Source organism: Oncorhynchus clarkii, chromosome 31 (assembly GCF_045791955.1).
Source record: "Oncorhynchus clarkii lewisi isolate Uvic-CL-2024 chromosome 31, UVic_Ocla_1.0, whole genome shotgun sequence".
NCBI classification, from domain to species: Eukaryota; Metazoa; Chordata; class Actinopteri; order Salmoniformes; family Salmonidae; genus Oncorhynchus; species Oncorhynchus clarkii.
The window spans coordinates 10,684,702-10,699,800 of NC_092177.1; the positions used below are offsets into that span (position 1 = coordinate 10,684,702).

Sequence of the window (15,099 nt, forward strand, 5' to 3'; positions counted from 1 at the left end):
CGTTTTTATATTTCACACACCTCGGTATCAGATGAGTTGGCGCACGGAAAACAGATTCTGGATCAGAGCTTCAACGATCAATCCAGCCAATTGTCGTATAGCGTTTTATACCACATGTCGTCAACAACCAGTAATATTCTCGCCCAATTAGATGCCCTTGAGTTAGCTTCGTAGTACGAATTGTTTCCATTCTGAATATTTCATTTTGCACACCCGGCGTGCAGAATAAGCTAAATCGAGTGCACAGTCACAGACTAATCAACATGATCATAGCACTGACTGAATACTGCGCTCATTGACTGGAAATCTTAATTTTATTTTCTTAATTTATTACTCAAACATTATATTAACCCTATTATAACATTGTACTATGCTTGTTAATAACGGCATATCTGTTTCTGCTCTCGTGTAATAAACGGTCCGTTTTTCTGTCTATGATCTCATCTCTGTCTGGATGATAGGAGGGGAGGGGAGAGAGGAGCGACATCAATAGACTACACAAAACACTCTTTAGTAATTTTACGGTTCTCTTGTTGCTGCCTTCGCGAGTGATCATCTGAAATGGTGAGTATGTCCATGGTGGAGCGGTTCTGTTTTGATGCTCCTTGTGCTTATACTACAAATTACAAAAGGCCTCGCTACACAGGCTACCACAACCTGAATTACCCCTAACTGGCTGACCGATAGGAATAATAGGTTTGCTTATTACTCGGTCAATGGAAGAACGTGTATATTATCTGATAGGGCTAGTAATGGGATGTGAATAATCAGAATTAAAAAAGTAATGATGCATATTTCCCCATGTCCTGAAAGCTTTCATTCTGTTGCCAGCTATCTGTAAATAATCAGCTTTAGGGCTGGTCATGCTTTTTTAAAAATGACATACATTGTCTCCCTATTTATGGCACGTTTCCCCCAGACGATCTGACTTTACATTGAAATGGCCCTATGGAAGGCAACACTGTAAAAAAGCCAACCTAAACTGTTCTCTCTGCTACCAGAGTACCGGGTCTCGGACCAACAGGCTCAGATACCCAATTCATAAGACTGCTAAATAGCTAATCAATTGGTTACCTGGTCTATCTGCTTTGCATTACAGGTTGAGTCTGACTTGTTCAAACTTCAACACAAAATATGTTTGTGTGTCAGATATCACCTAAACGTAGGCCAATCTTTGAGAAAAATGTATTTGATTTATTTAACAGAAAATAAAAGTTGCGCAACCTCAATATTCCTGCCTGCCCTGTGTTGCTATGGATGATGGGATGGGTGCAGATTAGGTCGTCAGCGATGGTCCCTCGCACTTTTTTTTATTTTTATTTTTTTTATTTCACCTTTATTTAACCAGGTAGGCCACCTTTATTTAACCAGGTTTAGGCTAGTTGATTTAACCAGGTAGGCCAGTTGAGAACACCTTTATTTAACCAGGTAGGCTAGTTGAGAACACCTTTATTTAACCAGGTAGGCCAGTTGAGAACACCTTTATTTAACCAGGTAGGCTAGTTGAGAACACCTTTATTTAACCAGGTAGGCTAGTTGAGAACACCTTTATTTAACCAGGTAGGCCAGTTGAGAACACCTTGGTAGGCCAGGTGAGAACACCTTTATTTAACCAGGTAGGCTAGTTGAGAACACCTTTATTTAACCAGGTAGGCTAGTTGAGAACACCTTTATTTAACCAGGTAGGCTAGTTGAGAACACCTTTATTTAACCAGGTAGGCTAGTTGAGAACACCTTTATTTAACCAGGTAGGCCAGGTGAGAACACCTTTATTTAACCAGGTAGGCCAGGTGAGAACACCTTTATTTAACCAGGTAGGCCAGTTGAGAACACCTTTATTTAACCAGGTAGGCCAGGTGAGAACACCTTTATTTAACCAGGTAGGCTAGTTGAGAACACCTTTATTTAACCAGGTAGGCTAGTTGAGAACACCTTTATTTAACCAGGTAGGCTAGTTGAGAACACCTTTATTTAACCAGGTAGGCTAGTTGAGAACACCTTTATTTAACCAGGTAGGCTAGTTGAGAACACCTTTATTTAACCAGGTAGGCTAGTTGAGAACACCTTTATTTAACCAGGTAGGCCAGTTGAGAACAAGTTCTCATTTGCAACTGCGACCTGGCCAAGATAAGGCATAGCAGTGTGAACAGACAACACAGAGTTACACATGGAGTAAACAATTAACAAGTCAATAACACAGTAGAAAAAAGGGGAGTCTATATATACATTGTGTGCAAAAGGTATGAGAAGGTAGGCGAATAATTACAATTATGCAGATTAACACTGGAGTGATAAATGATCAGATGGTTATGTACAGGTAGAGATATTGGTGTGCAAAAGAGCAGAAAAATACAGTGCCTTGCGAAAGTATTCGGCCCCCTTGAACTTTGCGACCTTTTGCCACATTTCAGGCTTCAAACATAAAGATATAAAACTGTATTTTTTTGTGAAGAATCAACAACAAGTGGGACACAATCATGAAGTGGAACGACATTTATTGGATATTTCAAACTTTTTTAACAAATCAAAAACTGAAAAATTGGGCGTGCAAAATTATTCAACCCCCTTAAGTTAATACTTTGTAGCGCCACCTTTTGCTGCGATTACAGCTGTAAGTTGCTTGGGGTATGTCTCTATCAGTTTTGCACATCGAGAGACTGAAATTTTTTCCCATTCCTCCTTGCAAAACAGCTCAAGCTCAGTGAGGTTGGATGGAGAGCATTTGTGAACAGCAGTTTTCAGTTCTTTCCACAGATTCTCGATTGGATTCAGGTCTGGACTTTGACTTGGCCATTCTAACACCTGGATATGTTTATTTTTGAACCATTCCATTGTAGATTTTGCTTTATGTTTTGGATCATTGTCTTGTTAGAAGACAAATCTCCGTCCCAGTCTCAAGTCTTTTGCAGACTCCATCAGGTTTTCTTCCAGAATGGTCCTGTATTTGGCTCCATCCATCTTCCCATCAATTCTAACCATCTTCCCTGTCCCTGCTGAAGAAAAGCAGGCCCAAACCATGATGCTGCCACCACCATGTTTGACAGTGGGGATGGTGTGTTCAGCTGTGTTGCTTTTACGCCAAACATAACGTTTTGCATTGTTGCCAAAAAGTTCAATTTTGGTTTCATCTGACCAGAGCACCTTCTTCCACATGTTTGGTGTGTCTCCCAGGTGGCTTGTGGCAAACTTTAAACTGCACTTTTTATGGATATCTTTAAGAAATGGCTTTCTTCTTGCCACTCTTCCATAAAGGCCAGATTTGTGCAATATACGACTGATTGTTGTCCTATGGACAGAGTCTCCCACCTCAGCTGTAGATCTCTGCAGTTCATCTAGAGTGATCATGGGCCTCTTGGCTACATCTCTGATCAGTCTTCTCCTTGTATGAGCTGAAAGTTTAGAGGCACGGCCAGGTCTTGGTAGATTTGCAGTGGTCTGATACTCCTTCCATTTCAATATTATTGCTTGCACAGTGCTCCTTGGGATGTTTAAAGCTTGGGAAATCTTTTTGTATCCAAATCCGGCTTTAAACTTCTTCACAACAGTATCTCGGACCTGCCTGGTGTGTTCCTTGTTCTTCATGATGCTCTCTGCGCTTTTAACGGACCTCTGAGACTATCACAGTGCAGGTGCATTTATACGGAGACTTGATTACACACAGGTGGATTGTATTTATCATCATTAGTCATTTAGGTCAACATTGGATCATTCAGAGATCCTCACTGAACTTCTGGAGAGAGTTTGCTGCACTGAAAGTAAAGGGGCTGAATTTTTCAGTTTTTGATTTGTTAAAAATTTTTGAAATATCCAATAAATGTCGTTCCACTTCATGATTGTGTCCCACTTGTTGTTGATTCTTCACAAAAAAATACAGTTTTATATCTTTATGTTTGAAGCCTGAAATGTGGCAAAAGGTCGCAAAGTTCAAGGGGGCCGAATACTTTCGCAAGGCACTGTAAATAAATAAAAACAGTATGGGGATGAGGTAGGTGAAAAATGGGTGGGCTATTTACCAATAGACTATGTACAGCTGCAGCGATCGGTTAGCTGCTCAGATAGCAGATGTTTGAAGTTGGTGAGGGAGATAAAAGTCTCCACTCCAGACTGTGGGGAGGTGGGGGGGTTGTAACATATGGAATTGTTTTAAGATGATCATACCATGGATCATTTAGCTATTTAATTTGGGAATTTTAGGTCCCCTTTAGGTATTAAAAATATATACAAAAAAATAGGCCTTTACTATTATACCCCATAGAAATGCATTGAATAACACATTCATAAATGGCAACAAAAACATTTTTTTCCCCGAATAAAAGTTTTTTTGTTTGGGGCAAATCCAACACAACATATCACTGAGTACCACTCTTTATATTGTCAAGCATGGTGGTGGCTGCATCATGTTATGGGTATGCTTGTCATCGGCAAGGACTAGTGAGTTTAAGATAAAAAAGAAACAGAATACAGCTATAAGCACAGGCAAAATTTCCCCTTTTATTTGGGGAAAAAAACGTCTTTATTGCCATTTTCTTTGCAGTATTACTTAAGTGTCTTGTTGCAAACAGGATGCATCTTTTGGAATATTTATATTCTGTACAGGCTTCCTTCTTTCCACTGTTATTTAGGTTAGTATTGTGGAGTAACTACAATGTTGTAGTTACTTTTTAAAGTCACTATTGGCCCCATGGTGAAATCCCTGAGTGGTTTCCTTCCTCACAGGCAACTGAGTTAAGAAGGACGCCTATATCTTTGCTGTGACTGGGTGTATTGATACACCATCCAAAATCGAAATGTATAACTTCACCATGCTCAAAGGGATATTCAGTGTCTGCTTTTTTTTTTTACAGAAGGGTGTATATTCACAAAACTCAAAATATTCATTGGAAATGGTCTGTATTCTCTAGAATACAGCTGAAGTCGGACGTTTACATACCCCTTAGCCAAATACATTTAAACTCAGTTTTTCACAATTCCTGACATTTAATCCTAGTAAAAATTCCCTGTCTTAGATCAGTTAGGATCACGTGTCATAATACCCATAAAACCTAGCTGGGGGGGGGGGGGTAAATACAGGCGAATATATTGATAAACGTCACCTTGTCTGAGAGGGATTTACACGGTTATCAAAACATCACACCAGGGTAAGCCTACACGAAACACAGCCCTTATTTGAAGTGTTTCCCCTATGGGAAAAATGGTGAAAAAAATATTGGAACCATTTCCATGTTTGACCGCTAGGCTTTATGGGTATTATGACACATACTGTGGTACTCTATTGTGGATAAATTAAATCAGCTGAAATTTTAAGCGTATACCAGCAGATGGTAGAAACATATAGGCCAAGTGTGACTGTCTACTGCTACTGTATTATCAGAATGGAAAATCAGTTGTGTTGGTGGATTGATTGCATCAGTGTGAATAATTGGTACCCACTCTCAGATTCATCTATCAAAAACAAGGATTTGCTATCAGTTGTTGCAGTATTTAGACTATACTGTGTGTTAGAGCAGGGCTGGAGCAAAAACATTGTTGTTGCTACACATTTTTTGGTACAAAAAATACAAGACGACAACTGAAAATACACCGTTCTAAGGTTGTCCCTGTCTCTATCTCCCGGCTGCATATCAATAGTCTAGCATAGCTGCACTGAAGGAGATTAGACAAGGAATCCCCTTAAAACCATTGAGATGCCCATCAACCCTTAATGTGCTTCCTTGATGTCATCGCTAGGCAACCAGTGTAAAGAGGCCGTCCCTAGGTCCGGTCCCTCCCCCCAGGAAGAAGTCCAGCCCCAAGTCAGAGCTCACTGAGGAGCTGAAACAGGAGATCAGAGAGGCCTTTGAACTGTTCGACACCGACGCCTCCGGACACATTGAAGTCAAGGAGCTAAAGGTCAGGGGTCAGAGGTTCAGGGTTAGGGGTTATGCACAGGGACAATGTTTGCGTAACATAATGTATTACAGTACCCATAATGCTTAGTAATACAGTGTCGGTCAACAAATATCGTCCTGGGGAGCTAAGGTGTGCTTTTGTTCCATCTCAACACTAACACACCTGATTTTAACCAACTCATCTGTTTTTATCTCTCTATCAATCTGTCTCTCTCTAGGTTGCTATGAGGGCGCTGGGGTTTGAGCCGAAGAAAGAGGAAATTAAGAGGATGATAACGGAGGCGGATAAGGACGGAACAGGAAAGATCTCCTTCTCTGATTTTCTCACTGTCATGACTCAGAAGATGGTAAGAAAAACAACATAGTGAATAAATAAATGTCTGTTCTTGTAATAAAAAATGTACTGTCAAGAGCAAACACTGTCAGTGCTTGTAACATAACATTACAATTTAGCAAATAAAAAAAAATTGATAGGAGCAGTGGTGTAAAGTACTGAAGTAAAAATACTTTGAAGTATTACTTAAGTAGTTTTTTGGGGTACTTTACTATTTATATTTTTGACAACTTTTACTTTTATTTCACTACATTCCTAAAGAAAATAATGTACTTTTTACTCCATACATTTTCCCTGACACACAAAAGTGTCAAACATTTTAAAAAGGTACTCATTACATTTTGACAGGAAAATTGTCCAATTCACACACTTATCAAGAAAACATCCCTTGTCATCCCTACTGCGGACTCACTAAACACAAATGCTTTGTTTGTATATTAATGTTGGCGTTGGAGCATGCCACTGGCTATCCATACATTACAAATAAATACAACAAATTGTGCCGTCTGGTTTGCATAATATAAGGAATTTGAAATTATTTCTACTTTTGATATCTAAGTATATTTGAGAAAATTTGTTTACTTTTGATACTTAAATATATTTAAAATGAAACACTTTTAGACTTTTACTCAAGTAGTATTTAACTGGGTGACTTTCACTTTTACTGGAGTCATTTTTTATTAAGGTATCTTTACTTTTACTCAAGTATGATAATTGAGTACTTTTTCCACCACTGGATAGGAGTTGTACATTTTACTTCCCAACTATACAGAGTATTGTGTTGTATTACGGGGTATTTTTGTGATATTGTCTCACCATGCTGTATTGTGTTGTATTACGTTGTGTTGTAACTGTCTACCAACCTAGGCTGAGAAGGATTCTAAGGAGGAGATCCTGAAAGCATTCCGTCTGTTTGATGATGATGAGACGGGGAAGATCTCCTTCAGGAACCTGAAGAGGGTCGCCAAGGAACTAGGAGAGAACCTGACTGACGAGGAACTGCAGGTGAGACATACACCTGGACAGCACTGTGTACACACACACACACACACACACACGATGATATGGGATAGGTTACAAGATAGTTTTAATTTGTCAAAAGAAATATACTGGTCCACTGCTCTCCTCATCTCTCTCCCTCTCCTTCCCCTGTACCCCCCTTCCTCTCTCCCTCTCCTTCCCCTGTACCCCGCTTCCTCTCTCCTCATCTCTCTCCCTCTCCTTCCCCTGTACCCCGCTTCCTCTCTCCTCATCTCTCTCCCTCTCCTTTCCCTGTACCCCGCTTCCCCTCTCCTTCCCCTGTACCCCGCTTCCCCTCTCCCTCTCCTTCCCCTGTACCCCGCTTCCTCTCTCCTCATCTCTCTCCCTCTCCTTCCCCTGTACCCCGCTTCCCCTCTCCTCATCTCTCTCCCTCTCCTTCCCCTGTACCCCGCTTCCCCTCTCCTCATCTCTCTCCCTCTCCTTCCCCTGTACCCCCCTTCCTCTCTCCTCCTCTCTCTCCCTCTCTTTCCCCTGTACCCCCCTTCCTCTCTCCTCATCTCTCTCCCTCTCCTTCCCCTGTCACCCCCCTTCCTCATCTCTCTCACTCTCCTTCATCTCTCATCTCATCTCTCTCCCTCTCCTTCCCCTGCTTCCTCTCTCATCTCTCTCCCTCTCCTTCCCCTGCTTCCTCTCTCATCTCTCTCCCTCTCCTTCCCCTGCTTCCTCTCTCATCTCTCTCCCTCTCCTTCCCCTGCTTCCTCTCTCATCTCTCTCCCTCTCCTTCCCCTGCTTCCTCTCTCATCTCTCTTCCTCTCCTTCCCCTGCTTTCTCTCTCATCTCTCTCACTCTCCTTCCCCTGTCCCCTGCTTCCTCTCTCCTGTCCCCTGCTTCCTCTCTCCTTCCCCTGTCCCCCCTTCCTCTCTCCCCCCTTCCTATCCCACTCCCTCTCCATCCCCTCTTCCTCTCACCTTCCTTCCCATCCCTATCCTTTCCCTGTCCCCCTTCCTCATCGCTCTCCCTCTCCTTCCCCTGTCCCCTGCTTCCTCTCTCCTCCCTTCCCATCCCTCCCCTCTTTCCTCTCTCCTCCCTTCCCATCCCCCTCCCCTCCCTCTCTCTTCCCTTCCCACCCCCCTCCCCTCCCTCTCTCTTCCCTTCCCACCCCATCCCTCTCCTCCTTCCTCCACTCCAACCTCCAGGAGATGATCGAGGAGGCAGACAGGGATGGAGACGGAGAGGTGAACCAGGGAGAGTTCCTCCGCATCATGAAGAAGACCAGCCTGTACTGAAACTAGACCAGGGTGTTGTGGGGTTAGAAGACCAGCCTGTACCCCTCCAACAGCCCACCTCCTCTACCCCTAGTCACCTCCTCCCCTCCAACAGCCCACCTCCTCTACCCCTAGTCACCTCCTCCCCTCCAACAGCCCACCTCCTCTACCCCTAGTCACCTCCTCCCCTCCAACAGCCCAACTCCTCTACCCCTAGTCACCTCCTCCCCTCCAACAGCCCACCTCCTCTACCCCTAGTCACCTCCTCCCCTCCAACAGCCCACCTCCTCTACCCCCAGTCACCTCCTCCCCTCCAACAGCCCACCTCCTCTACCCCCAGTCACCTCCTCCTCCCCTCCAACAGCCCACCTCCTCTACCCCTAGTCACCTCCTCCCCTCCAACAGCCCACCTCCTCTAGTCACCTCCTCTACCCCACCTCTTCTAGTCATCCTCCCCTCCAACAGCCCACCTCCTCTACCCCTAGTCACCTCCTCCCCTCCAACAGCCCACCTCCTCTACCCCCAGTCACCTCCTCCCCTCCAACAGCCCACCTCCTCTACCCCCAGTCACCTCCTCCCCTCCAACAGCCCACCTCCTCTACCCCCAGTCACCTCCTCCCCTCCAACAGCCCACCTCCTCTACCCCCAGTCACCTCCTCCCCTCCAACAGCCCACCTCCTCTACCCCTAGTCACCTCCTCCCCTCCAACAGCCCACCTCCTCTACCCCTAGTCACCTCCTCCCCTCCAACAGCCCACCTTCTCTACCCCTAGTCACCTCCTCCCCTCCAACAGCCCACCTCCTCTACCCCCAGTCACCTCCTCCCCTCCAACAGCCCACCTCCTCTACCCCTAGTCACCTCCTCCCCTCCAACAGCCCAACTCCTCTACCCCTAGTCACCTCCTCCCCTCCAACAGCCCACCTCCTCTACCCCTAGTCACCTCCCCCCCTCTATGGTACTGTACATGATGAGAGATCTGTACCATGTTCTGACCATAGAGGATCAGTACCATGTTCTGACCATAGTGATCTGTACCATGTTCTGACCATAGTGATCTGTACCATGTTCTGACCATAGTGATCTGTTCCATGTTCTGACCATAGTGATCTGTACCATGTTCTGACCATAGTGATCTGTACCATGTTCTGACCATAGTGATCTGTACCATGTTCTGACCATAGTGATCTGTACCATGTTCTGTCCATAGTGATCTGTACCATGTTCTGATCATAGTGATCTGTACCATGTTCTGATCATAGTGATCTGTTCCATGTTCTGATCATAGTGATCTGTACCATGTTCTGACCATAGTGATCAGTACCACGTTCTGTCCATAGTGATCAGTACCACGTTCTGACCATAGAGGACCAGTACCATGTTCTGACCATAGTGATCTGTACCATGTTCTGACCATAGTGATCTGTACCATGTTCTGATCATAGTGATCTGTTCCATGTTCTGATCATAGGGATCTGTACCATGTTCTGACCATAGTGATCAGTACCACGTTCTGTCCATAGTGATCAGTACCACGTTCTGACCATAGAGGACCAGTACCATGTTCTGACCATAGTGATCTGTACCATGTTCTGACCATAGTGATCTGTACCATGTTCTGACCATAGTGATCTGTACCAAGTTCTGACCATAGTGATCTGTACCATGTTCTGATCATAGAGATCTGTACCATGTTCTGATCATAGAGAGCCATGTACTGTGTCACCATGTTGGCGGAGTCTCTAGAAAGAAAGATTCCCCTGACCAAGATGGCTGTCCTACAGCCATGTTGGCAGGATGCCAGTGTCCATTCTAGTGTTACAGATGTCCATGTTTAATCTCTAGTCTAATGTTAGTACATTATTGCTAAGAGTGGACTCATTCTAAGATGCATTCAGGGCCCGTATTCACAAAGCATTTCATCCCAAAGTAGTAGTGCTGGTCTAAGATCAGACCCTCACTGACCGTATAATCTTATTCATTATATTCTAAAAAGGGACAACTGATTCTAGATCAGCACTCGTTGTCTGACATGCTTTTATTAACAGAGGCCCTGTGGGTAACAGATGCTGTAAATGTTTCTAGATTCCCTAAAAGCCAGTCCTTTATGTGCTATCGGGCAAATATTGACAGCCAGTCCAAAATGGCACCCTATTCCCTACATAGTGCACTAGTTTTGGTCAGAGCACTATGGGCCCTGGTCCAAAGTAGTGGACTAGGAATAGGGTGCCATTTGTGACGCTTACCCAGAATGCACTCCTGCAGAGTTACATCACTATACAATATCTTCCTCCACGACAGAGCTGTGAATAGGCACATGTAATATTTGATAGCAGCAACAAACTATTGGCTCAGTGGTATTTGTGATGTGCTTTAGGGACAGGGGACTGCAGTGAGTGTTCACATGGAAAAAGAGAGAGAGAGGAGAGAGTAGAGAGATTAGAGAGAGAGAGAGAGAGAGAGAGTGAGAGGAGAGAGGAAATAGAGTGAGAAGAGAGCATGGAGAGAGAGAGTAGAGAGAGTAAAAGAGGAGAGAGAAGATAGTAAAAGAGAGGAGAGAGAGGGAGAGAGAGAGTTTGGGTGGAGAGAGAGAGGGAGAAGGAGGGGGGGATGAGAAGATCAGGGAGGTACAGTAAGACTCCAGAGTTTACTCTATTACACTGACTGAGGTGGTGAGAGCTGAGAGGTGCAGGATATGGGTTGGTTGCTCCCACCATGTTACGAGATGTTCTCACTGGAAAGCTCCTAAGGAACATGAGTGAAACCTGAAAAGAGATTGTAGAATTGGCATGTTGAAGTCGGAAGTTTACATACATTTAGGTTGGAGTCATTAAAACTTGTTTTTCAACCACTCCACAAATTTCTTATTAACAAACTATAGTTTTGGCAAGTCGGTTAGGACATCTACTTTGTGCATGACACAAGTAATTTTTCCAACAATTGTTTACAGACAAATTTTTAAACTTATAATTCACTGTATCACAATTACAGTGGGTCAGAAGTTTACATAACCTAAGTTGACCGTGCCTTTAAACAGCTTGGAAAATTCCAGAAAATTATGGCTTTAGAAACTTGATAGGCTAATTGACATATTTTAGTCAATTGGAGGTGTACCTGTGGATGTATTTCAAGGCCTACCTTCAAACGCAGTGCCTATTTGCTTGACATCATGGGAAAATCAAAAGAAATCAGTCAAGACCTCAGAAAATAAATTCGGACCTCCACAGACCTCCACAAGTCTGGTTTATCCTTGGGAGCAATTTCCAAATGCCTGAAGGTACCACGTTCATTTGTACAAACAGTCGTACGCAAGTATAAACACCATGGGACCGCGCAGCCCTCATACCGCTCAGGAAGGAGACGCGTTCCGTGAAAGGTGCAAATCAATCCCTGAACAACAGCAAAGGACCATGTGAAGATGCTGGAGGAAACAGGTACAAAAGTATCTATATCCACAGTAAAACGAGTTCTATATCGACATAACCTGAAAGGCCGCTCAGCAATGAAGAAGCCACTGCTCCAAAACCGCAAAAAAAAAAGCCAGACTACGGTTTGTAACTGCACATGGGGACAAAGATCATACTTCTTGGAGGAAAAAAAAGACAGTGAGACAGCTGAAGGTGAGCGACCACAGTGAGACAGCTGAAGGTGAGCGACCACATTGAGACAGCTGAAGGTGAGCGACCACAGTGAGACAGCTGAAGGTGAGCGACCACATTCAGACAGCTGAAGGTGAGCGACCACAGTGAGACAGCTGAAGGTGAGCGACCACAGTGAGACAGCTGAAGGTGAGCGACCACATTGAAACAGCCGAAGGTGAGCGACCACAGTGAGTCAGCTGAAGGTGAGCGACCACATTGAAACAGCCGAAGGTGAGCGACCACAGTGAGTCAGCTGAAGGTGAGCGACCACATTGAGACAGCTTGAAGGTGAGTGTCTGTCAGCCAGACCTGGGTTCAAATACTATTTAGGGTATTTCAATTACTTTCAAAGACATTTGGAAAGTTTTTTTAATTTTAAATACTAGAATACAATAACTCAAATACTTTACAATTGTAGGCTATTTAAAGGAAATTGTGCAGATTTCCTTTCACCTACTCTGTGTCTTTGTGACATGCAGAGTAGGTGAACGGATGATCTCCGCATGTGTAGTTCCCACGTGAAGCATGGAGGAGGTGTGATGGTGGGGCTATCATCTGTTTTTCCCCAGGACAATGACCCAACACACCTCCAGGCTGTAAAAGGGCTATTTGACCAAGGAGTGTGATGGAGTGCTGCATGAAATGACCTGGCCTCCACAATCACCTGACCTCAACCAAATTGAGATGAGTTGGACCGCAGAGTGAAGAAAAAGAAGCCAACAAGTGCTCAGCATATGTGGGAACTCCTTCAAGATTGTTGGAAAAGTATTCCAGGTGAAGCTGGTTGAGAGAATGCCAAGTGTGTTTAAAGCTGTCATCAAGGCAAAGGGTGGCTACTTTGAAGAATCTAAAATACATTTTGCTTTGTGTAACACTTTTATGGTTACTACATGATTCCATATGTTATTTCATAGTTTTGAAGTCTTCACTATTATTCAACAATGTAGAAAATGAAAAAATAAAAACCCTTGAATGAGTAGGTGCATCTGAACTGACTGGTATTGTACGTCTGTACAGTATTGTATGTCTGTGTGTAAGTATTGTGTTGACGCAAAATACCCTTCTGTAGTCTATTGACTCAATAGGTAGTGCCCTATTGAGCTGCCCAACATTCATGAAAGCAATAGTTAACCTGTTACTTATCTTCTTCCTCCCACCCCCTCCTATGGAGGTTAACATCTCTCTTCCCTGTTGCAGAGCTCTCATCCTGGCTCCCTGTCTGTCTGAGCCTCTTCACAGTGGTGTGGTTCTCCCTGCCTGTTTCCTGCTGGTGTGCTGGGACACCAGGGGTAGAGGTGGGCTCCTCTGCTCCAGGCAGACAGCAGTTACCCTGGCCCTCCAGACACTGGTCTGCTCCCCTGCTGGGTCCACTGTTGGATATAGCCACCACCATCACCACCTATAACCTGGGGATATCGCTGCTCCTACTGGTGTATGGTTACCGGTCCACGGAGCTGCAGAGGCTGCTACCGGCCAAACCAACCAAGTTATGGTCAGCTCCATCAGCCAATGACAGGAGAGAATTTAGGCAGCTCCAGCCAATGACTGGGGGTTATTAGATTAGTGGAAGCGGCAGGCAGTGTGGGGACAGACCAATCCTAAATCCTCAACCAAGGGGAAATGGCTAATGGGCCAGAAAGAAGGGAGCTATAGGCCCGGTGTCCATGTTTCTCCTAACCATACAATGTTCTTGTTTGACATTGCAGGAGACTGCCAAGTAACAGAACTACAAATCACCTTGCTTAAAAAAGTAGTATTCAATATTATTTGTAGATCAGTCAGTCACAATTTTACCCATACTGCACACCGCCATTAGAACAGCCTCAATTCGTCAGGGCACAGACTAAGGTGACTCCAAAGCTTCCCACAGATTGTGTCAAGTTGGCTGGATGTCATTTTTAGTGGTGGACCACACTTGATACACACGAGAAACTGTTGAGCGTGAAAAACCCAGCAGCGTTGTAGTTCTTGACACAAACCGGTGCACCTGGCACCATACCCCGTTCAAAGGCACTTACATTTTGTGCCTTGCCCATTTGCCCTCTGAATGAAGGGTACATGAACCAAAGCAAACAGAATGGCTGTAATGAACAGGAGAAGAATAACATTCCTCACATAACTGATGAGTCACTGGTCAACTAACATCACTGATGAGTCACTGGTAAACTAACATCACTGATGAGTCACTGGTAAACTAACATCACTGATGAGTCACTGGTAAACTAACATCACTGATGAGTCACTGGTAAACTAACATCACTGATGAGTCACTGGTAAACGAACATCACTGATGAGTCACTGGTAAACTAACATCACTGATGAGTCACTGGTAAACTAACATCACTGATGAGTCACTGGTAAACTAACATCACTGATGAGTCACTGGTAAACTAACATCACTGATGAGTCACTGGTAAACTAACATCACTGATGAGTCACTGGTAAACTAACATCACTGATGAGTCACTGGTAAACTAACATCACTGATGAGTCACTGGTAAACTAACATCACTGATGAGTCACTGGTAAACTAACATCACTAATGTTGTCACTGGTAAACTAACATCACTAATGTTGTCACTGGTAAACTAACATCACTAATGTTGTCACTGGTAAACTAACATCACTAATGTTCACACTGGTAAACTAACATCACTGATAAACTAACATCACTGATGAGTCACTGGTAAACTAACATCACTGATGAGTCACTGGTAAACTAACATCACTAATGTTGTCACTGGTAAACTAACATCACTAATGTTGTCACTGGTAAACTAACATCACTAATGTTGTCACTGGTAAACTAACATCACTAATGTTGTCACTGGTAAACTAACATCACTAATGTTGTCACTGGTAAACTAACATCACTAATGTTCACACTGGTAAACTAACATCACTAATGTTCACACTGGTAAACTAACATCACTGATAAACTAACATCACTGATGAGTCACTGGTAAACTAACATCACTGATGAGTCACTGGTA

At 43.9% G+C, this 15,099-nt stretch overlaps 1 protein-coding gene across 1 annotated transcript; it reads left to right on the forward strand.

Moving 5' to 3' along the window:
- Positions 1 to 204: 204 nt before the first annotated feature.
- LOC139390802 (centrin, EF-hand protein, 2) lies at positions 205 to 8,489 on the forward strand. The gene is made up of 5 exons (XM_071138196.1): positions 205 to 564; positions 5,728 to 5,889; positions 6,107 to 6,235; positions 7,090 to 7,227; positions 8,400 to 8,489. Exons 1-5 carry the CDS (start codon positions 562 to 564, stop codon positions 8,487 to 8,489), a joined length of 522 nt encoding a protein of 173 aa, XP_070994297.1. The 5' UTR covers positions 205 to 561.
- The last annotated feature ends 6,610 nt before the right edge of the window (positions 8,490 to 15,099 follow it).

Bases quoted from the DNA above. Each gene is read 5' to 3' on its own strand.
- LOC139390802 (XM_071138196.1), top strand. The intron at 5,890-6,106 runs GTCAGGGGTCAG...GTCTCTCTCTAG, and splicing joins TTGAAGTCAAGGAGCTAAAG to GTTGCTATGAGGGCGCTGGG. The intron at 6,236-7,089 runs GTAAGAAAAACA...CTACCAACCTAG, and splicing joins CTGTCATGACTCAGAAGATG to GCTGAGAAGGATTCTAAGGA.